The sequence below is a fragment of the Panthera tigris genome, chromosome D2, assembly GCF_018350195.1.
Source record: "Panthera tigris isolate Pti1 chromosome D2, P.tigris_Pti1_mat1.1, whole genome shotgun sequence".
In the NCBI taxonomy this organism is placed as follows: Eukaryota; Metazoa; Chordata; class Mammalia; order Carnivora; family Felidae; genus Panthera; species Panthera tigris.
The window spans coordinates 56,859,575-56,885,035 of NC_056670.1; the positions used below are offsets into that span (position 1 = coordinate 56,859,575).

The 25,461-nt window shown below is 36.9% G+C and overlaps 1 protein-coding gene across 2 annotated transcripts in view; it reads right to left on the bottom strand.

Annotated features, from left to right (window-relative positions):
• HPSE2 (heparanase 2 (inactive)) overlaps positions 1-25,461 on the bottom strand; it is a 666,791-nt gene that overhangs the window by 198,601 nt on the left and 442,729 nt on the right. For both annotated transcript variants that reach the window (XM_042960186.1, XM_042960187.1), the window contains exon 6: positions 13,952-13,999. In XM_042960186.1, coding sequence (XP_042816120.1) covers positions 13,952-13,999 — 48 coding nt within the window. The remainder of the gene's footprint in view (positions 1-13,951; positions 14,000-25,461) is intronic.

A 25,461-nucleotide genomic window follows, 5' to 3' on the forward strand; every position in this document is an offset into this window, starting at 1 on the left:
AATATATCACACAGAACACTATGTATATAGAGCTTCAATTTCTCCAAGGATTTGCAGTTTGAGACAGCCAAAATGGGATTCTAATAACATAAAATCTTTCATTCTTTTTTTTCTAAAATGAAAAGAGACGTGGAAAGGAAAAATGGTTCGGCTGGCTGGAAATATTGGAAAGTCCTCCTTAGAAGGTGGCTGTACTTTTGACTGTAGTAACCTTTCTGATAATAAACAATGAAGGAAAGATAAAAGAACTGGAGACATGGGAACAGTGGTCACATCTCCCATTTAGCTTCAAAAAATTTTCATATAACACAGTTTAAAGCTTTTTCATGCCTGTTGCCAAGGAAGTAACTTATTCAGAGACAATAAATATACATTTTTTTTACCTCAAAGTAGTATGTATAAAAGTCAAGAGTATGTGTGGAAGAAAACCAGTTTCAAAAAGGTACCATTCCACTCATGTGCTATGTAGATGAATCATTTTGAAAGATTCTGCAACATATTGAACATTTAGAAATGTGACTTCCATAAAAAAATTGAGCAATCATATGATCAAAAGTTACTAAACACTCCTGATTGTAAGTATTATGCTAAACGCTTTACATGCGTCATCGCATTTATCCTCAGAGCAATCTTCCATGGTGGGTAATTATAGAACATCTAAGACCCACTCATACCTTGGAGATCTTGATCTAGCTGTCCCTTCCACCTGGAACACACTTCCTTAGGGTGTCTGCTTAGCTGACTCCCTCACTTCTTTCATATCTTTGCTCAAATGTCACATTCTTGAAGATCACTCTATTTAATACTGTGGTTTGCTCTCCACCCGCCCCCCCCCCCAGCACTTCCTTTATTCATTTAAACCCTATTTAAGACTCAGTGCAGCTAAAGGTCTTGGACATGATAAAAACGTGTTAGAGCCCGAATTTAAAACCAGACTGTCTGACTCCAGACTAGCCAAAAACTTGTTTAACAGAGGAATAAAGAAAGTAAGCGTGAGGAAGCTGGCATCCACACTTTTCCATTTCCCATGAAGTTGCCAACTAGCATTTCCCCAGGGTGGGCTCCAGGGTGATTGAGACAAGGACGATTGGGACCTGGCACAAAGATAGAAGGGGTGATCCTGGGATTTCAAGCCTCGTAAGTCTCTAAAAGCAGCCCATTTAATGCCCATACATTTAACAGATGCCCTTGATGTAATGCACATAATGTGCCTGGGCAGCTTTAACGAATGACAGATGTTATTAGCTATGCACAAGGCCCTGGACCAGTGTTTTTCAAACTTTTCCTCCTTAGGCAAAGGAGATACCTGTGGAAACCTGGAGATAATGCCATGCCTTTTTTGGGGTTTTGCATATGTGTGTACACTCCAAATGAGAAAGGAGTAGTCCAAATCAACAGTAGCCATGTAAGCCAGTTACCCCGGGAATGGCTGAGGTAAAGAGAGCCACTAATGGTGGCTACATAGCCTTCCAGAATTAGGTTGAGAGAAAAGCTACAAATATCCCTTTGGCTGATGATAAGGAACCTACTACCTGTGTCATAGGTATGACGCCTAATTTACAAAAGAAGTCATTAAGGCTAATGAGGTTCTGACCAACATGCTTAAGTTCACACAAACAGTAGGTACTAAGGATTTGAATGCAGTCTGCTAGGCAGCAAAATCTGTGCTCCGGATCACTTCCATAAAGAACTTCACATAAAGTTTGCCCCCAGAAAATGCTCAAGTAAAATTAAATACACACACATGCACACACGCACACACACACACAAACACACCACACACATGCAGCTGTGTATATATAGTCTTCCTAACACAAAGAGCTCTTTGAATTTTCAATTCACTTTAGAAAGTTCCCTTTCTCTCTCTTCCTTTTTCTCTAATTTTGTTTGCAGCCCAGTTCCATATGTCATTTATGGCTTTCTTCCCTGCTTATCCTTTCCTTTTTAAATCCTCTACAGCAGATATTTGTCTAGCACGGCTCTCTCGAGCCCACAAGGATTTTCTTCCAATTGTCATCCTTACTTCCTCCACCAGGAGCACCTCTCCCATTCTCCCTCCTCTTCTGGAAGAAGGAGAAAAAGCATGGTTTCCAAAGTGATCACTAGAAGGATAAACTCTTTGCTAACTAGACTCCTACTAAGCGCCCCAGGGGGCAGGATCTTGTCTCTCCTTTCTCCCTAGTGTATCCATAGTATCTAGCACAGTGCCTGAACCTGGTAGGTGCTCAATAAATATGTTTTGAATGGATTAATCAATAAAACACAACAGGATTATTCCACAGAACCACCCGGTTTCCTCCTTTGGCTGAAAAGACCATAAGCCAAAGCCTTGGAGCATCTGCAGAATGCTATAAAAATGTTCAGTAATAGAATATGTGCTAAGCATCTGTATATAGTGGACACTTTCAAAAGCACAGAGAGATGGAGAAGGATCACAGAAAGACAGAAGGGGAAGGAAGAAGGGAACTCACATTTGTAAGAGCTCAACCTATTGAGTGTACTGTGCAAAGTGCTTTTCATGCATGCCTCACCTAGCCTTCTCAATAGTTCTGTGAGGTAGGCATTAGCTCCACTTAATAGATGGGAAAACTGAAGGATCCCTCTGAAGGATTTACTTCTTCCTCAAGGCCACAAATCTACTAAGGGTCAGAGGGATTTTGTCCAGGACTGTTTGACTTCAAAGCCCTTGTTCTTTCTAACAAACCATAATGCACAGCTCCATAGGTTATTTGCTTCCAAAATAGTGTTTTAAATAAGTTTTAACACTCTTAAAACACTCTTATGATTCACTTACATTGTTAAATCTTGCTTCTATATTTTTTCTAAATAGGGTCCACATTTCATTAGCACTCTTTTCTCTAAAATTGAGTATTGATATGATGGATTCCTTCAATTTTTCCTTTTAAACAGAATCTCTGCTTAAGTCATTCTAATGTCCCATTACCCGTGAATTTCCAATAGATGCTATTCTCAGAGTCATTTTGCTCACATTTACTTATATTGTAGGCAAATCTATAGTTGCACTTGCAATGACTTTTTTTAATGTTCATTTTTATGCTTTTAAATGTAGCTAAAAATCTAAATTATAGAATTGATCTCTTAAAATTGATCTCTTTAAGCCTACAGCTGTAGTAGACTCACCATATTTCGTTTTTCTGCAATAGCAGAAGTGAGGAATGATATATATAAGTGCAGACTAAGACCAACAAGAGAAAAGTGCTGACTTCTCTATAAGAGAAAAACTTATTGAAAATTAGATGACTTAAAGTTTTAACTCTGACTACAAGGGGCAGGGATTTTCTGAAGGCCAATTCCCAGGTTAATTTTTCTTACATCTTTTCTCCCATCCACATGTCAGAAAAGAAGCTTCTGAAGAAAGTTTTATGCCAAAAACCCTGGTAATAAATGCATTCTTAGAGATCAGATCTAGGCAGTCAATCTTGATGGCAGTGGCTTCCAGCTTTAGAGTGTGACCAGCATCACCCGGAGGGCATATTAGGGCACAATGCTGGGTCCCGGCCAGTGGCTCTGGGATAACGTTTGAGAATTTGCATTTCTAACAAGTTCCCAAGTGCTGCTGCTGCTGCCGGTCTAGAAGCACACACTGTGTGCTCTCTGCAGTTTAAGTGCCCAGGGGCTACTCATGCTCAATTAGAAAGCTCCAGGGCAGTAGTTCCTAACCCTTACTAAATGTCAGAACCAACTGATGAGCTTCTTAAAAGTACTGATGTCTGGGAAATGCAGCCATAGAATTTTATCCTGTTGGTCTCTGCTATCGCTCACACAATGAGAACACCTGGGCTTGCCTAACTTGACAAATACTAAAAATGGATTTCATATCTTTTCAGAAATTAATTTTCAAATTTTATCTAAGAATAATCTGAAAGGTTACTTACTTATAAAATGGGAATATTATTTTTTCCCAAGATGATTGTGAGAATGAAACAAGATAAAATATATAAAATATCCCAAAATAGTGTGTGGACCATTACAGGCATACAACATTATTTAGTAGTGTTTTCCCTTCATGGTTCAGCACACTTTTCATGACTGCCAATAAAAGGTTCACTTAAAAAACAATCTGAGAGAAACAATAGAGCAGACAGCAGAATTTCAGGTTAAATATGGTGGTTTAAAAACAGGCATTTCCTGGGGCACCTGGGTGGCTCAGTCAGTTAAGTGTCTGACTCAGCTCAGGCCATGATCTCGTGGCTTGTGAGTTCAAGCCTCATGACGGGCTCTGTGCTGCAGCTCAGAGGCTGGAGCCTGCTTCAGATTCTCTGTCTCCCTCTCTCTCTGCCCCTCACTTGCTCACATTCTGTGTCTCTAAAATGAATAAATGAATAAATGTTAAAAAATTAAAAACAACAACAGGTATTTACTGAATTCTCTCCCAAAACCCCACTAAGACAATGGCAATGCGACCAAAAAAAAAAGAAGAAAGAAAACCAAAAGGACATTCACCTACATGGTCTCAAAGAACAGGACAGAAAAAGATCACAGTAAAGATGTTATTAGAAAACAGAAGGAAGAGGAGGCTGAATTCCCTATCAGTCCCCAGAGCTGGAAGCACAAGGTGTCATCAGGAATAGAAGGGATAGGTGAACTGAAACAGGCAATTGAAAAACAACTAGATTGTCAGATCCCTACCCTTATGCTACATCAGTGGTTGTTCAAATGTGGTCCAGGGACTCTTGGGAAGCCCCAGGGCCCTTTCGGGGGGGGTCCATGAAATCAAAACTATTTTCATAATTACACAATTATTTGCCATGTTCACTATCATTTTCCCACAAGTGTATAGTGGGGTTTTCCACAGTTCATATGATGTGACAGTGTCACCGCTTTGGTGATTAATGAAACATATAACTCATATTTTCTTGTTTTCTATTCTAGACTTTTCTAAGGGATATTTTTGGTGTATAAGTACATACGCTTTCAAAAGTTAACTCAGTTTGGTCTCAACACTTCTACTGTATTCTTTATAATCTATTTTCTATTATACCTTCTGTAACCTGTGTAACCCCATCATCATTCAATAAGTTATTTATAAATTCTAATGTTTTTCTTATGATTATGGAAATAAAAACACTTTGTTGTCTTGTGTTGCAATAACATTTTAAAATTATTTTGAAGACTTCTCTAAATTTTAAATTTATAAAAAGCATCTTAAAGAGTAGGTTATCATACTGCACGTGGTGCACCACATAGCTGAGGGACTGACAGAGTCTGTACAATCGACATTACTGAATGCCTGCTGAATGAAGCCGGTAAGTTAGTGAAAGAAATCACCCTAGTGCCACTTCTCAACAATTCAGGAATTTGTTAAATTAAAGATCTAGCTGCAAAGGTGAAGACAAAGTTAATATCTCAGAATATTAATGTCTGTATAAGCCTAAAGATGAAGCTTTTTTTCTTGTATCCATCTAATGTCAACACCAACTAATCATTGATAAAGATCTTCTTTCATGGGAATGACACTAAAATATACTTGGTGTATTGGCACTACATATAGATAGATGAAATATAGAAAGCGTTAGATAACTTATTTGGTTCTCATTTGTATTGGAAAAACTATGTTGACATTTGAACTGATGGTACAAAAGCAACAGTGGACAAAAGTACACAATCAAGTCAGGAGCAGCAGACTGCTGGGGACTACTGTCACATACTTGCAATAAAACAAAAATGGCAATTTCACTTAATAATTTCTGTGATCAAGTAATAAAACTAATAACTTTATTAAATTTTAACCTGAGTACACATTTAAAAAAATATTCTATATGAATAAATAGAAATAAACATAAAAGACTTCACCTCAACAGCAACTGAGTTGCAAACTGAACTGGTCATGTTTTTCATAGGACAATTTTTTTATTAAAAGAATGACAGGCAAATTTTAGTTGTTCAGACTTGGGTATTTAGAAGATATTTTTTTTCAAAAATGAACAAAACAAGCATGTCACTTCAATGAAAACAATCAGAACTTGCTGCTGATTATAAATTTTGAGCTGTTAGGTGAAAATGAGAATTTTAGAATATTTGTACCTGCTATCATGAGCTTGTCAGCTTCCCAAACCTTAACAAGGCTTTTCTGATTAGGTTAGTGGTGATATTAATGAATGTGCTTTTTTTTTTTTTTTTTTTTTTTTTTTTTTTTTTAGGTTTCATAATGAAATGTGTTAGCATTTGGGAGATCTGTATAACACATAACTCAGTAAAGCAATATTTTTCCAAATGATCAATGCATGATGTTACAGAATCATGCATGGGTAAAAGATATATTCAAAACATAAGACCAACATACTTTTATACATCGGAGTCTGAAAAGTTCACTGATATGGCTTCATATTTCACACTACAACTAACCTTTAGGAAACTATCACTTAACTGAATTTTGGTGTAGTATCTAGAAAAATAGCCATAATAATCTGAAAAAGGTTATTCAAGTAATCCTCCCTTTCCTAGATACGTATCTCTGGGAGGGAAAATTTTCTTCATAATCTTTTTTTTTTTAATTTTCTTGAAATGTTTATTTATTTTTGAGAGAGAGACAGAGAGTGAGTGGGGAGGGGCAGAGACAGAAGGAAACACACAATCTGAAGCAGACTCCGGGCTCTGAGCTGTCAGCACAGAGCCTGATGTGGGGCCCAAACTCATTAACTGCAAGATCATGACCTGAGCTGAAGTTCGATGCTTAACTGACTGAGCCACCCAGGCACACTAAAATTTTCTTCATATTCTTAAACTCAAACAACATATTGCCATAGAACATATAAGAAGACATGTCTGCACATCTTCAATTAAGCTAGGTATTAAAGAGATCTGCATGAATATAAAATAATGCCAATCTCCTCACTTAATTTTTTTTGTTTTTGAGAAAATATAGTTATTTTATAAAATACATTTTTTATGGTAAAAATGTAATGGGTTTATTATTTTAAAATAAACATTTAAAAAATTTCTGTTTCAATTCTAATATAGTAAATATCTATAAATATGATTTTCCTAAAAATTATTTTGGGCACTCAATATTTTTCAAGAGTGAAAGGGTTCTGAGACAAAAATGTTGGAGGACCACTGCCCCCTACACAGTTAAGAAACTGTTGCATTTCCGATAAAGCAGCGCATCAGCCGTTAAGCCAGAGTCGGAGACACCACGCACAGTTGAGGTGGGGTCAACCATACTGCAAACAAGAGGAGTAAAAAGCCTACATAGTAAACAATAAGATATCTAGTCCCCTTCCTCAAATGTGAGAATACCTGCTGACTTATATTTCTGAGATGAGAGAAGGGAGAATTCTTCTCTGGAAAAACTAAATTACATAAGAGAAAAAACCAACAGATATAGACAGTTAAGAGTACCCTAATATAACAACCCAGCCAGATCACCCTACATAGACCCCCATTATTAAGAAGAAATATCCATAAACAAAAATGTCCAATCAGCTTTACATGCCTCTTTCTTAAATATGAGTAGAGATCCAAGAATCATTTGACATTTGAGGAAAATCTTTAATGTGAAAGACAAAAACCAAAATAAAGAAATGGCAGAAGGAGAGAAGAACATAGAGGAAACAATTTAATACAGAAATCATAAAAAAAAAATATTGGAGAAAGAAAGAAACAAAAGAAGGAAGGAAAAGAGGGAGGGATGAAGGTGGGGAGGGAAGGAATAGAAAAGAAGAAAAGGAGCAAAATAAACAAACACCTAAAGTTGATATCCTCAGAGAGAAAACAGAAGATAACTGCATCCAGAAATAAGTAAATAAGTAAAGGAGAGGTCATTAACAGGAAGGCTTGAGGAACAAAAAGAGCTTTTGGAAATTAGATATATGATAACAGAAATGAAAATGTCAACAGAAAATTTAGATGATTAAGTAGATTTATCAGAAAACAGAAGAAAAAGAAAGGAGAGAAAATATATAACAATTAGAGTACTATTTGAGGAGTCCTGATATCTGACTAGCAGAAGTTCCAGAAAGAGAAAACACAAAAAATAAAATGAAGAAAATTATCAAAGAAAAAAAGATCAAGAAAATTTCCCAAACTGAAGGGTATGAATTTCAGATTGAGAGGATCTACATCTAGTGAACAGAATATAAAGACAGTTGCAAAAAGGATCACTGGGGACAAGGAAAAGATCTTAAATGCACCAAGAGAGAGAAAAAAAAAAAAACAAAACAAGGCAAATAAAAGAACTGGAGATTAAAAAGGCATTGGATTTCTCAACAGTTACAGGAAAAACTAGAATAAAATGGAATTAAAGCATCAAAATCTGAGGGAAATCTGTATGCATCCAAAATATAAATCAAACTCTAATACAAGGTCTCAACATGTTTACCCCTCATTTATCTTTTCTCAGGAAGTTCCTAGAAAAAAAAAATGTTCCACCAAAATGAGGGAGTAAACCTCAAAAAAAGGCATGGATCCAATAAATAAAGAGAGTCAAAAGGAATCCCTACGATGATGGTGAAGGGAGATCCCAGGACAACAGCTGTGCAGGAAGCACTGAGATCAACCCAGTCCAGATGGGATCAGAGGAGGGATGGCTTCAGGACAGCAGGACAAGGACAAGATGAAACTGATGGCTACCTGGGGTGTCTGGATAGAGAGAGAGAGAGAGAGAGAGAGAGAGAGAGAGAGAGAGAGAGAGAGGAGGTTTACCCCTCTGGTACAGAGTTTAGGGATGAATTAGGGATAGATTAATAGGAAACTAGGTGAATGAAAAAGAGACAGTTATTAGCTCCAGGGAAAACAGGAAGTTGTGAAAGAAAGAAAGAAAATAACCATAGCACACTACATTCTCTGCTGTGAGTCATATTTACATAGTAATAAAAATGTGAATGCTGAACTCTGATCTAACCAATACTTCGATATAAAATATTGGAAGATGGGGAAAGTAAAGTATTTCAGCGTATGAAGAGCTAGAGAGGTATGAGAGCTAAATTCTCATATTCCATAGTAGGAAGTTTATAGATAATATTTGAACTGGAAAAAAAATCAAGACATAGCAGCATCAGACTGTTGTTTAGAAATATGGAAACAAATAGAAGTGGCTAAAATTGTGACATTTGTTTCTGGAGAGGTGAATATGGGGGTGAGAAGGGTGGAGCTGGGTACTGATGGTTTCTATTATAAACAAAAATGCAATATGTGCTTATTACAGAAAAATAGAAAAGTAAAAATGGGAATAAAAGAGTCTCAATACTCCCTACATCTCAAGATAAACACTATTAACCTATTAGTGCCTTTTGGGTTTATGTGAATTTTTATATATTATTGAAGTATGATTTGTATATTTTATATTTTACTTTATTCACTTAACAAAAGCATTTTCCCAATTCTTATGTTTTCCACATAAATATTTTCACAGCAATTTATTATATTATATAATAGATACCATTATTTAGTTTAACAATTTAGGGTTTTCCACAATATTTTATTATAAAAAATTTCTAACAGAGACAGGTAGAAATATATAGTGTATATAGTGTGTGTGTGTGTGTGTGTATATATATATATATATATATATATATATATATATATATATAAAATGTATAGTGAAAACCGTAGGTCTACCACCTAGGTTCTACAATTAACATTTTACTACACTTTCTCTATCTCACATTTATCAATCTATCACTCTATCCATTCATTGATCCATTTTATGTTTTTAAGCATTTCAAAGTAAGTTGTAGACAACACTTTATCAGGCATATTGTTAACTAGAGTTAACATCTGTTTATAGTTCTTTTTCTTAAGTAAATTTTACATATATAATGATATGCACAAATCTTAAGAATGCCATTTGATGAATTTTAACAAATGCACATTCCTATGTACCCAAATCCCCTATCAAGATTACAATCATCCCAAAAAAATTCCTCATGTGCCCTTCCCTCTCAATCCATATCCCTACCCTCTACAACCTATAAAAGCAATGTTCTAATTTTTAAAACTTCATATAATTGCAATATAGAAATGTTCTTTTTAATATAAGGCTTTTTCCACTTAGCATAATGACTCTGAGATTCATCCATGTTGTGGAGTATATCATTAGTTTGTTCTTTGACCTTGCTGAGGCACATTCCTTTGTATGAATACACAACAGCTTGTTTAATCTATTCTGTTGCTGATGGACACCTGGGTTGTTTCTAGTTTTTGCCTGCTATGAACATTCTTTATTTTTTTAATGTTTATTTATTTATTTTGAGAGAGAGAGTGAGAGAAAGAGAGAGAGAAAGAGAGGGAGAGCTGTGGGGGGGGGGCAGAGAGAGAGGAAGATAGAGGATCTGAAGCGGGCTCTGCTCTGACAGCAGAGGGCCCAGTGTGGGGCTAATTCCATTACCTAAGTTATCTCAGGGTTTCTATTTATTGCTCATTCTTTGGCCATGGGTCACATTTTTCTGTTTCTTTGCATATCTAGTAATTGTTTAATTGTATACTGTGAAGTGTGGATGATATTTTATAGAAACAGAAGAGTGTTTGTTTTGGATCTAGCAGGAAGTTGGATGAACGGCTGATCATCCAACTTGTGGCAGCTTCAGTTTACGCTTTGTTAGGGTGAATCTGCTTTGGCTATACATTAGAATTAGGGAAAATCCTTTGTCCCAGGACAAGACTTTCCTCATGAGGCATAACTCCTAATTTTCACTGGAAAGCACAAGGTGTTTATCAAGTCTCTCTAAATCTGTGAAATTCAAGTTCCAAGCTGTCCCTCATGTGACAGATTGCAGCTGAAATCACTCTTCAACTTTTTCAGGTTTCCAGTTGTTATTTTCTACCAGGCTCCTTGGAGTCTCCCTTGAATATGCACATTTCATGGATCAGGCAAAGATCTGAAGGAAGTTTATGTGCATATTTGGTGTTTTGCCCATAGCTCCTTCTTTCTGAGATTTCTACCTTCTGATTCCTTCTGAGATCTCAAACCAATATAATCATGTATTTTGTTTGAGTTTTAGCCACAACATACTGCATGGATTCTTAAGTAACCACAGATCTCACTAGTATCATTCACTTCTTTCAAGGATTGAATAACTTTTTCCAGTTTTTGCTGCCTTTTGGTCGCTCTCCAGTGTGTGTGTGTGTGTGTGTGTGTGTGCACGTGCGTGTGTGTGTATTATTTATTTATTATTTATTTGGTCCAGATTTAGCACTGATAACTGATACAAACTACTGCACTACTTCTGTAGTTGGAGCTTCATCCCAGTAACTCTTGCTGGGTTGGGCAGAACCAATCATTAAGTCATGTATCTTCTACTCAAAATCCAAAAGCATGAACTTTCAAATCAAAACAGGCTAACTATATAGACCTATTTATTTATTACTTCGGATCAGGGTTCTTGTTCAAGCTCCAAGCTCAATATTCCAGTACTGAATTGATTCTTTTGGCTACCTATATATCGATATATATTGGCAAATTCTATGTTCTTTTAATTTTTTCTGATAATGACTCTTGATTTCTTTACATTATTAAGAAATTCACCTCGACATTTCTCAGGGTTAGAGAAACATGGTATTTGGCTTTAATTTTCATTGAATTCTCCTGGCCAGGATTTCCTGGAATTGTTCCATGACTACTCCAAGTCTTGATTGAAAACTATGGCTGGAAGGGATAAATGGTGGATTCCAGGTGCTACTGGTTGTCCCCAGATGAGTGCTAGTCCTGGAGCCAAAAGAAACACAACCCCTTGCCTGCTTTGGGGGGTATTTTTAGAGTAGTTGCAAACACATGACATTTATCTTGAGAAGTGGCCAATATTTTAAAAATAGCTAATAAACAAAATATATTTATAAAAATTTTATTTCTCCACTATAAACAAAATACTGTGCTCACTTCATTCCATTTGTGCTATGGAAAGTGTTTGAATATGGAAGAAAAACTTTTTCCAATCCTCCTTGTCAGTCATAGTAACTGAGTAAGCCTTACATTCTTACCCAATAGTTTTCATACACTGATCTCTTAATTTCTCCTTATAAACACTGCAAATTCTTCAAGCTCCAGCCTTTACACTACATTATCCAGATAGCCTTTGATTAAAGACAGTGAAGAGAATTTGAATTGCCCAGTAGAATGTAATGTTTTCAGTAAAAAAAGCATTGTTGTGTAATCAAAGTAGTAACAGTTAAGAGAATAGCCCTTGGAGTGAGACAGACTCAACTTTAAGTTCACAATCTGCCATTTACTGTGTAATGTTTGGATTTTCTACAACTTCCTTTAAGTTATGTAAGAGATAAAAGTATCCCCAAACTCATTTGGTTGCTGTGAAGATCAGTTATGGTAAGGCATAAAAGGTTTACAACAGTTCCTGCCACATTATGATCATCACTATTGTTATCTTCTCTCAGTAAAGGCCCAATAAACAATAGACTAAATAAGCATTTTGGAACTAAATGATATTCTGGTGGAACAGAAAAACACACAAATTACAATAATAAATTAAGAGAAAAATATAAGTTGCATAAAGTACCATGGAAAAAAAAGAGCTAAGAAAGAAAATTAAACACAATCTGTTTCAGATAGGATCATCAGGGAAGGCCTCTCAAAGAAGATAACATGTCAGTTGAGTATTTAGAGATGAGAAGGAGCTAGCCACATAAACAAATAGGACAACAGCATTCTAGGCAGAGACAATAGCACATACAAAGATCCTGAGGAAGACATGCATGTGAACCTTCTAAAAAATGAAAGACCATTATGGTGTTGGGACAGAATTAGTAAGGTTAGGGTGGTACTAGAGGTCAAACTACTAGAAGCAGCAGAGGTCAAACACAAGGCACCTTCCTTATAGGACAGAGTAGAGAGTTTGGCCTTTTGTCTAAGTGCAAAGGGAAGCCACTGAGGGGTTTTAAACATGGGGAAGACAAGATCCTTAGACCTACTCAATCCATGACTCACAAAACAAACTGAAGGAGGATAAAAATTTCTGGAAACCTTTAGAACTTGATGTTTAGAGAAACTAAGTACAAATGCTAATAAAATATTTTCCATTATGATTGAAGTTATTGATTGCTAACAGTCAAAAATCCTTTTGGGATAATTAATGAAGATTTCATCCACTGTTCTTGCTTTCACAACTGTCATGCATCCCAAAGGATACTGTGACCACTTAAAACAGAGGAAGTAAATGTGTTAGGCAGGTAGGTTTAGAGTCACTGAGAAAGGTGGTCATAGTTGACAGCTATGAGGGCCCAGAATAGGAGCACATGTCTGAGCCGTGGGGACTACATTAGATGAGAGATGACCTGGAAGATGCTGTGGGATAGATTTCTTACAAAAAGGAAGGGCAAGATTCCAGTAAAAAATTGGTGAGACATTGTGAGATACTGACATGCCAGCACAAATACCATAAGGAAACTTAAAATTAATTTATGTATCTGATAATTATCTTTACAAATCAAGATACCCTTAAGGTAACAGGTCTTTCCCACTGTAAGCTTCTTCCTGGAATACTGGGGTTTATCTTCTCTTGAGGCTATTTCATTCCCTTCATATTCCATTTTTTAAAATTGCTTCATGTTAGTAACACTCTAGGCACTATTTAACACCACTGCCATTACCATAATGAAGTGTTGCTATTTTTCACATGATATGTTGACTATTGAACACTACTTCCTCTCTTAAGGAAATTTATTCTCAAGGAAAAGCTCAGATGAGTGGTGGCATGCTCAGATTCCCATTACCTGTTCACTGATGACATATTAATTTAAAAGTGTCCATAATAGCTGAGCTTTTAGTGTTTTTTAAAAAAAAAATTGCAAAAACAAAACAAAATTATATTCCCATGAGATAGTATGCATCATAAGAACAGCTTTGGAGTTAGTTTTAACTTTTTCTCTTGGAGGATAGAGAGTGGCTTATTAGATGTCAGGTATAAACTTCGTAACAACTTATTATCTCTCATTTCACAGTAGCTGATAATAAGTAAGAGCAAAAATGGTGAATACCTACTGTTGCCAGGTAACTGCATCCACTGTGCTTCCTGCCACCTTCATGAATCTATAAGGAACAGAAAGAACAAATAAAATAAGCTGAGACATAGATCAGGCCAATCTTTGGGCTGAGAGTCCACAGCCACAATTATGGCCTATCTGGAGTTACTACAAGTTAAAGTATACAGAAGGTGAAGGTAAGGGTACTTTCAGCTCTCCACATGTCCTTTACCATCTAGAAATCAAGACCCCAGTACAGCATGGTCTCTATGTCTGTCTTCCCAAGCCCTTGCCTGATGGCTTCCACATCACTTTCCCGATGAACAAAATTTCTCTCTCCCATTTTCTATTCTCTGAAGACTCTGAAATCTGCTAGGAAACAAATAAACAGTAACATTTCCCAGAATGATACCACAATAGATAGATGCCTTTGAAAAACCTTAGTCCTCTCCTTCTGAAGAGAGCATGGCAAAACCCAATTTAGTTATGTAAGTATAAAGCACTATCAAATACACCCCAGGGATGGCTGCCATGCCTATCTGAGTGTAGAAAACTGAATACCACACAGAGAAATCTTTTTTTTTTTTTTAGTGTTTCAAGTTTTTATTTAAATTCTAGTTAGTTAACATACGGCGTTATGTTAGTTTCAGGAGTAGAATTTAGTGATTCATCACTTACATATAACACAGAGACATCTAACTATTTCTGAAGCAGTGAAGTAGAGGACTGAGTGTCATCTGACATTTGCTCAGCTCAAAAGGGAAACCAGACCTGTTTCCTCACAAAACACACAGCAAAGCCTTGCTTTATTAATCCCCCATCCTTCTATGCTTCTACCAAAACCAAAGAACTGGGAAGAAGCATACAAGGCCCCACAGATGCCACAAGGTGTCATAAACTTCAAGTCTGTGAATGACCCAACTACCTACTTGTCTCCGTTATCTCCATCCACATGTTCTGAGGCCATCTGCTGTCAAAGCCATTGTTACTATTTGAGACAGTTACACCCAGATACAGGAAATCAAAAGGAGTTTCTCAGTTCTTCAAGATATTCCTTTCAACCCTGAGACCCTGGAGGGGAACTCTTCTTCAGACAGAAGCACTCTTCCATCAATACATCATAACCAAAGAACTCTTTCGCTAAGAAGGGAGACAGTGTTTTGTCAAGAAGGTCCTATCCCACCCTATCCCAGCACAATCTGGCAGGGAGACACATGGCAAAGGGGTTGCCATGTGCTGCCCAAACAGAGGCTCTGCTTTGTCATGATGGTGGAAGAGTACTTAATCTTTGCAGGACTGAAAGAGAGAGAGAGAGGATGCCAGTACTGCTGTTTAGCATTGCAGTGAACTTTATAAAAGATGACAAAGAAGGAGAGGGAGATGGGGTCGATAGGAGAAAGAGTATGGGAGAGGAGGGGAAGGGGAGGAGGTGGCAGCTTGGTTCTTGTCTGTACGGCTTTGTCTGTTTTCTCCAGTACCATTTAGTAGTCCAGGAGCAAGAATATGGGAAATGGAACATAGGCGTGATCAAGGAATGGAATTGGTTTGATGGGTAAGACCAAAATGTAAATGGAGATTGAAGGGAATGAGTACGTACTTAGTACCAGCCATTCACATGTGTTATTTCTTATAATTCTCAAAACTCTTTTGCTTGGTAAGATGGTTATTATTGATTCCATTATACGAATTACTAACTTCTCTCCTGGCTGGAGAAAGAGTGTCTCCAGACATCCCAAACAGCCCATTTTTATGGAGTTATGCCACCCCTCTTAGTAGCACTTCTTGGGAAGCAGGGCATGACGAAGCAAAGCAATAAATACAAGCTGGAAAATTTTGAAAATAGAAATATTTTATGTAAAATTGTCTTAATTTACATATAAAATAACCATAATAAAAATAACACTAACATTTATAGTGATTTATCATTATAAGATGTTTTTTAGCTTCTTGTAGATATAATTTCACATAGCCTCAAAACCACCTGGAACGTAGTGAATATTTCTGATTTATGGTGCAGAAGGCTGAATCTGGTAGAGGTTATGTGACTTGCTCAAATTCATAGAGCTAGTGTGGACTAAACCCAGGTTCTCTGACTCCAAGCCCTACCCTCTTTCAAGGATTCTATGCTGCCTCCAAGCTGTTTTCACTGAGGCCAAGAAGTACAGTAGAACTCTAAGATGCAAAATAAATAAATAAATAAATAATAATAAGTTGAATTCTTGCCTTGAGAAAATACTAGCAATTTGCCTTCTTTGCTTGTTGGCTTCCTCTCAGACTTGAGCATTTCATGCCTATTTGTAAGAGAATATGATGAAGCAGGTATCAAAAGCGACTGACCAGGGGCCTCTGCCATACTACAACCACCCTAAAGCCAAGAAGAAAGACCCAGAGACCATCAGCTATCAGAGTTTCTGTTGCTGTACTACTCGTACAAACTAATTGCTGTGGGACAGCAAGTCAAGGGAGCAGTTAGCTCTACCTTCTGTGGTGTTATAAGAGAGATAAACATTGAGAAAAGCTTTATACTGCACATGATACTGAATATGGCATTGAAAGAAGGGTAGGATTTTGCCATGAAGAGCAGGCCAGACATAAGAACAGCCTGAGCAAAGCAAGGTAGAAGCAAGGTGGTGTGTTCTCAGAAGTCCAACATGACTGGATGTTAGAGGACAGGTAAGGGAATGACAGGAAGTCAGGCTGGTCAGGTCACTAGCTGCTAGCCTATGATGCTAACAAGTCTGGTCTCTCCCCCTTAACAACTAGGTACAAGTTCAGCTCCCATTTATCTTTGTAGGACTAGTACCCAACATAATATTGCAAAATACAGCTGGCTCTTTCTTCACATATATTTGTTGGATTTATCCTGTGTCTAAACAAATGAGGGAGTATCAGGATCAGATTTGAGTTTCAGGAAGATCACTCTGGCTATGGTAAATGTGAAAGGTACTGCTGTGGACAAACAGGAAGGAGATGACTGCAGAGAGATGGGAGGCTTGGAATGTAAGAATGAAAAAAGACCCACCGAGTAACACTGATGGAGCACTCAAGAAGTTGATGGGCAACCCAGGAACAGACTTTTGATGCTGATGTTGGTGAATATATTCCAATTCTCTTGAAAATGCCTCAAAGAACTGGAAGTAAATAGTCACTGATGATAACAGCTATGCATTCACAAGAAAATTAGGAGGAAAAAAAAAATCATCAATGCCCTGCTTGGCTAAAAGGGTCTGGGCTGGGTAGGCAATTAAGAAGACACCTGGGGTGCCTGGGTGGATCAGTGGGTTAAGTGTCCAACTTTGCCTCAGGGCTTGATCTCCTGGCTCTGGAGTTCCAGCCCACATGGGGCTCTGTGCTGACAGCTCAGAGCCTGGAGCCTGCTTCAGATTCTGTGTCTCCCTCTCTCTCTGCCCCTCACCCACTTGCACTCTGTTTCTCTCTCTCTCTCTCAAAAAAAAAAAAAAAAAAAAAAAAAAAATTAAAAAATTAAAAAATAAGAACTCATCTAATTTGGTGTCTTAAAAGTTGGAAACTTGTTCTTCATGATACTATAATCTGGGGATCCTCATATGTATTGGATAGTTTGTTCTGCTATAGGTTGATAATTAAGTCCTTAAGTAACTTTCCATTATTAAAAGTAGCAGTATAAAAAGAGTGGGAAAACTAGAGTTAGGAACATTCAAAGTAAGGCTAATATTCTCCCCCCACAACCTACCCCATATTCCTCAAAGAAAATCTATAAAATCTATAATTAAATATAAAATATATTGGACCCTTATATAGAATATTATAGTTTACAGAGAAATATTTTTAAATTGAATAAAGGAAAAGACCTACCATGATCCTGGATAGGAAAATCAATTATCCTTCCTAAACTAATTTATGGGTTTAATGAAATTCTAATAAAAAAACCCAGCAGATATTTTTGAAACTTTGAAAAATCATTCTAACATTCATCTCGAGGAAGCCAAGAATATTCTTAAAAAATGGAATAATGAGGGGACATTTATTTGATCTACCATATAATAAAATATACCATAAACCCCACAATTATTAAAACATTCCTAGGAATTAGAAAGGAGATCTTAGGAACTAATAAAGAGATTAGGAATTAGTAAGGAGACCTATGGCACAGAACAATTTTTTTAAGTTATACATACGAATTTATTACATGGAAAAGAATTTTAGTATATGAAAAACTGAAGCATTTTTTTAATGATGCTATGTGATTTGTGGCTATTTGGGGGAAAAAATTAAAGTCAGATCCTCACTTAAGATCATATTTTGTATAAGAAACCAAAATAGTAAAATATGGTTTAGTTTCATTATATTTAAAGAATATTTCAATTACAATGTAATATTTAGAAACAAACGATATTATTATCTTTAGTAGTATATTGAAGCAATAGAAAAGCTGTTTTAGCTAACTTTGAGGAAATGCCATTATTAAATATGTATTCACATGAAAATTGCTATAAACTACGTTCTTCCTTTTTCCCTCCTAGCCAAATGATGAAACCAACTTCAAACATATGGAAGCATTTCTACACTTATTCTGAGGAGCAAAAATCTAATTCACAAATAATGTCAAACAAAATATGCATTTCCCAATACTACTAAGATGACCAAACATACCCTTATTTTTTGAGAAGTATAAAAAACTTATCTCAAATGAGGGAAATGTTCTGTTTTCAGAAGTCTTTGATATATATTTTTAAAACTAAAATACAAAAAACAACCACAGAAATAACACATAAAGGAAATTAATTAGACAAAACCCCAAGGAATAGATATTACTGAGTCTGGGGGCTTCCCCCCACCCCCATGCTCCTTCCCTGAAAATTAGGGCTCTCTGTAACTACCCTATATCTGTATCATTTCTATACTTTGTTTTTATATCTATATTGGCACTGTGGAAGGTAACAAGTCCAAAAAGATCATCATTTTCTTTGTTCAAATTTAACATTGATGGATTCTTCTGCTCTCTAGTTCTGCGTGTTTCTCAGAAACTAGCCCAAACCACATAAATGAGTGACTTCAACACAGCTGCAGAATGCTCAGCAATGGTAATATTAGAGGTGGAATAACATGCACACAGACTAGTGCTGTCAGGAGTGAAATACCACTGGGAAAGTGAAATTCCGTTTAGTGTCTGGTATTATCCAAGGATTTTCAGCCATCTACTTCCATTCTAATCCCTAGATTTAGGTCTATGAATGTATAAGTAAAAGATGACCCAGGATGTGAATAACAAAAGGGGAAGATCTTGGTTTTCCAAAGTTGGATGTCTCCACACCTGAATTATGAAGACAGAAATCCTGGATGATTATCTCAGAGAACAAGAGATGTCTGCCCTCATGCTGACACCTAGTTGTGCAAAGGATAAGAGAGGGAAAGGGCAAAGACTTATATCAAAGGAAATTGGCCAGTGCCAGGCAGACCTTTCAGTATTGGGAGGATCTTTCCCATTGGAGCCAATCTGCTGCTATGGAAAAGAACAAAATATCCCCTTTCATTGTGAGAGTTCCTTTCCTCCCCCAAGAGATCCCAAATCTGGGAGAATTTCTTTCCTTTGTTATCCACCTGCACATATGACGTATCTGAAATATTGTTGAGCCTTCTCTCCCAGGGCATATCACAGCTCTCTCTTATAATAAGGCACATCTTTACTCATGGTCTTTGGGGTTTGATTTTTACTTTTGGACCACAGAATGCAACCCTAAAAACTGGATTCTGAATTTTGCTCCCAGGAAGGAGGATAAATCCTTCACAGGGAACTGGAGGTCTAAAATAGGTACAAACTTCAATATGACTGTGGCAGTATGATCTTTTTTCCCTTGTCCACAAAGAGAACTTTGGTTATGTAACTAGCATGAATAAGATATGACAGCCATTCTGCACAAAGCCTAGGAAAAACCTGTGAGAAAATTATTCATCTTGAGTTACAGCAAACCAGGCATCTTCTATTTGGTCCAAAGCCACTTACTTTTCCATGGCTAATTATATATTGAGCTATATATACTAGACACTGCATAGAACAAATGATATATTAATACATCTCTTTCTCTTTCTGTTTCTTTCTCTTTCCCTCCCTCCCTCCTTCTTCCTCTTTCTCCCTCACTTCCCTTTTTCTCCCCACTCCTATTTATATATAATATTACATGGGCAGTAAGCTGATAAATAGCATGGCTATATGTTCATTGACTTTAATAACTAGTGCAACTCTCTACTTAGGCTTCCCTTCTGGCTTACAATTCCTTCAATTTGATAGATTTATAGAGCTTTTAATATACAGGAACTTGAGATGGATGAGATTCTTCAACCAATCTTTCTTGCCAATAAAAGTCACATCCATGAGGTTTAATTTAAGGGCAAACTTGAATGAAAAAAAGGAAAAAAAAAAAGTTGGCTATCATTTATTGATTAACAGGCATTTGGTAAGTGGTTTACATAATGTACAGCCTTGTAAGTTCTGTATTATCACTTTCATTTTATAGATGAGGAAACTGTGCTCCAGATCACCCAGGTAATAAGTTGCAGAGCTGAGATTCAAACCTAGTTCTGAGTCTAAAGCCCTTGTTTTAACCATGTAAAGATAGCAAACTTGTGATGTGTATAGTGCTGCCCCCTTTTTCTGAGCCCATGGAAGATATTGGTAATAGATCTCAATACTGTCTCACTAATCTGACAATTGACCTAAGAATCCTTCTCAAGACATGTTGCCAGGCACTCTTACCTGGAACTGGCCCCCAGGATGAAGCCTATTTGCTGCTAATGGGGAGTTAAAAGGAGGGAGGCTATAGGACCATGTTTGGAACAAAATGGAGGCAGATGTGAGATAATAATATATAAGGGCAAAATAAGTTTGCTTGATTAAAATGAAGGCAACTGGCAGTGGACTGGGGGATGATGAGAGAAGATACTGAAACAGATCTGGAAGGCTATGGTTGGAGCTGGAAGGTGCTGGTTAGGGGAGTGTTATTACAGACACATCTTGACTGTCTAAAATGTTGCTAAGGAAGTCATAAAGGCTTGGATTCAAGCAAAGAAGGCCTGATATGATTTGCCCTGGCTGTGGAGCCTGGTGGGAAGAAGGAAAAATGCATCAAGATGTCATGATAAATTTCACATGTAAAACTAAACTTTCCAAAAGCTCAAGCCTTGGTATGAAGCTGAGTCCAGAAGAGTGAACAGTGTTGAACTAAGGTGGGAAAGGATTCTATTTTTTCTAGTATGCTAGATCATGTGGCTCTATTAAAAAATGAAGATTCAAGAAAAAAGTACCATAGAGTAGAAAGACCACAGGCCCAAGGAGTCAGACAGGTATCTGATTTAAGACTTGGCTGCATAGCTTATGAGCCATGTGGCCTTGGGCATGTTGTTTAATCTCCCTAAACCATTTCAAATGGAAGGTAACAGCACCTATTTCTCAAAGGCCTTGTGAAGATTAACAAGATAATATGAAGGAACAAGGGTACTGCCCGGTATACTGTTGACACTCAATAAATGTGAGTTTGGTAAATAATTTAACATCTGTGCACCTCCATTCCTTTATCTGTAAAACAAAGATATTAAAACTCATTCTCCTATACTAAAAGGTAGTGATTCTCATGGTTTGGTGTGCAAAGGATGCCTTGGAGTTGCTGTTCAAAATCCTATCTAGGTCCCATCACCCAACATTCTGGTTTGGTAGGTATGCACTGGACCTTAAGAAACATGCAGCATTTTAAAGAAACTCTCTAGGTGCTTCTAATGCAGCAGGACCATAGTGCATACCTTTGACAAATTCTGATCTTAGTAGCACCTGTTAGGGTAGGCCATTCTTGGAAGAGAAAGTAGAGTTCTAAGGGACAGTAGAAGAAGAAAAAAATGAGAAAAGAAATGGAAAAAAAGGAAGTGAAGAAGAATATTTTCCAAGACCATCTGTGTCAAATCTAAGTCTATGCCCCAGGACTCTAGCCTCCTTCTTCAATGTTTTTTCTAATCCCCATCTGACTTCTCTGACTCTGGAGGAAGAGAAAAACATCCTCCATCATAATGGCAATAATTGATAGCCTTGGGCTTAGGGAAGGAATTGGGTTGTTTCTCTAATCAGGAAAGAAGTCCTTTCCAGAAAAAAAAATAAAAGAAAGAAAGTTTAGTAGTAGTAGTCGCTAACACAATGCTTAGCTAGGGAGCAGACCCTTGCAGTAGCCAATGCTTCCTTGTTAATGAGTACTGAACAGCTGCTGGGGGCCTTTCCTCTCTAGAGGCAGAGATGGAAACTCTCTTCTTAGGAACTAAGAGGAATAAATTGTTCTCTCCTCTTGTAGTTTGGTCAAGTCATATAACTCTTTCACAGTTGAAATAAAACAGAACAATTATTAGGAATAACATTGTAATAATTACCCTGTACACCAAATTGTCCCCAGCTGTGCATCTTCTCACTCCATATGAGAATGTGGTGGTTTCTATGCAGGAGGTGGAGCTGTGATCACCCTCATTATCCTGACATGTTTTTGTAACTAATCTTTCTCGTTTCCATCTCAACTCAATTCTCTAAACTTCTAGGAAAGCTACATAAAGTTATATGCAAATAAAACAGGAAAAAAACCCACCTTTCCATCCTTGAAATATACTTATTCTTAACAATTATGGCTGATATTCCTTTTGGTGTCAATTGCGCCAAGAACTTTAACTTCATTATTTCATTTAACTCTGCAATAAACCTAAGAAATAGGCTCAGTAGATTGAGCGTCTGACTCTTGGTTTTGGCTCAGGTCATGATTCCAGGGTCATGGAATCAAGTCCCACATCGGGCTCTGCACAGAGCATGGAGCCTGCTTAAGATCCCCCCTCTCTCTCTCCCTCTGTCCTCTCCCCCACTTTCTCTCTCTCTCTCTCAAATAAATTAAAAACAAAAACAAAAACAAAAACAAAATAAAGAGTAGGTAATTTAATTAGTCCCATTTTATAGAGGAGAAGATTGAGATCTTCTCCTCTATAAAATTCTATACAATTCCTCAAGATGACCTAATGAGTCACTAACCTGGGTGTCATCTAGTTACAAAGTGCATGCTCTTCACCATCCTGCTATTTTTTCCCTAATCCTACTCACCATAGTAGAAAACAGACTGTTGTTTCAATGTCTTTATGGAGAAAGGGACCCATGAAGTAAAAAACATGCATACAGCTCACAAAAGTCATAATGGGACCCCAGTAATACGAACACAGAGTGGTTTTCATCTTTACCTATAGAGCCTTCATTATTATCTATGCTTGAAGTGTTAAGTGGAGTCCATAAATCAGCATTAGACTTAGTAGAAGAATTTGACACAACTCAAGATAGAAATTCTGGACATAAAAAGGCAATTTTTCTGTTTCTGGTTTGTAGACCACTGAGCATATAGCATAGATCATGTGGTCTGCTGTGATGGAGAAGGCCATTATTTGCTGCCTAATTCTCTTCTGCTTTTATCCTTGTTGCCCACATTAGAATGCTTTCCACAGCTCTTTGGGCTGCCATGGGAGCTAAAGGACCTGTCTAGCTTTCTTTTCTAGCATAGATTCAGGTTAGAATATTCCACTAGCTACTCTGTAGATGTTAGGATAACTGCCATTTTCATTTATTCAACAAATTGGAGCACCTGCTATGCATTAGGCTTTTTGCCAGCACTACATACACATTGGTAAATACAACAGACATACTTCCCATCCTCATAATGGGAGTTTGTAATCTTTACCAACAAATAAACATAAAATAAATATGTAGTTTTAAACTATGATAAATGCCATAAAGAAAACCAACAGAGTATGCTGATAGAGAATTACTTAGCTAAATTACACAAGAAAGGTCTTTGATAGATGAGGAGAAACCAGCCATGTGGCAAGCAGAGAGAACACCCTAGAAAGAAAAGCACTTGTGAAAGCCCTCAAATAAAGAGAAGCTTAGTGCATACAAAGCCAGTGAGGCTTGAGTGAAGTAAGAAAAAGGGAAAAATGGAGAAAATAAGAATGAAGAGCTAGGAAGCAGCCAGAATGTTCATTATAGAGCCTTGTCAGATGTGATAAGGACGTTAAATTTTATTCTAAGAGCAATGACAAGTCATTAAAGAGTCTTTAGCAAGAGACTTACATTATGTGAATTATATGTTTGTAAAACATTTTCTGACAACTGAGTGGTGAATAGATTGGAGAGGAAAAAAATGGAAGCAAGTACACTGATAACTCGACTATTAAAGTGGTCCACGTTCTGAATTCTCCAAATAGTAATTCTTTTGTTATTGTCTGCTCTACTGCCATCCCTCACCTAAATCAGGGTTCACTTTCCCAGTCAGTGTAGTCCAAGTACGTTAGTGTACACGAGTCTCTCAAGATGGTCTCTTAAAATAAGACTCTGATCAAATAAGTTTAAGAAATTTTGTGTACTACTGCTAGGAATTTACCCAAGGGATACAGGAGTACTGATGCATAGGGGCACTTGTACCCCAATGTTTATAGCAGCACTCTCAACAATAGCCAAATTATGGAAAGAGCCTAAATGTCCATCAACTGATGAATGGATAAAGAAATTGTGGTTTATATACACAATGGAGTACTATGTGGCAATGAGAAAGAATGAAATATGGCCCTTTGTAGCAACATGGATGGAACTGGAGAGTGTTATGCTAAGTGAAATAAGCCATACAAAGACAGATACCATATGGTTTCACTCTCATGTGGATCCTGAGAAACTTAACAGAAACCCATGGGGGAGGGGAAGGAAAAAAAAAAGAGGTTAGAGTGGAAGAGAGCCAAAGCATAAGAGACTCTTAAAAACTGAGAACAAACTGAGGGTTGATGGGGGGTGGGAGGAAGGGGAGGGTGGGTGATGGGTATTGAGGAGGGCACCTTTTGGGATGAGCACTGGGTGTTGTATGGAAACCAATTTGACAATAAACTTCATATATTGAAAAAAAAATCATTAAAAAAAAAACCTAGGGTATATGTCTTCTGGATAGTTCATGGAATTTGTAGATTCAATTGTGGTTAGTGGAGATTTCTGAAATTTCTACATCCATTGACAAAAATTCTTCCTGAATCTAAAAAAAAAGAAAAGAAAAGAAAAAAAAAAAAAAAGAAATTTTGCATGCTAAATCCCCTTCTTGGAGATTCAGGATGTAAACTAATGTATTAAAGGTGTTGGGAAGTGTATACACAAAAATATATTTGTGTATCCCAGTATTTCTCAAACTTACTTGGGCATGGAATGTTTTATTACCCCCTCCCCCAACATAATGTTAATATCCTACAAAAAGTGATATTCACCAGAACATATTTAAGGAAATGCTACCTTAAATCCTTCTAACCAAGAGTTAACTCATTGTTCTTGGTTTACTGAGACCCCATTTCTCCACCTCCTTGTTTATTATTTCAGTGGTTTACACAATATTTTCTGACTCCACATATATTATCTGAGATATCAGCCCTTGTATGATTTATTTCTTCTCTCCACTTCCATCATCTATTTTCTGTCACTTGTTCCTTTACTTTTACATTATAAAAGTTATAAAA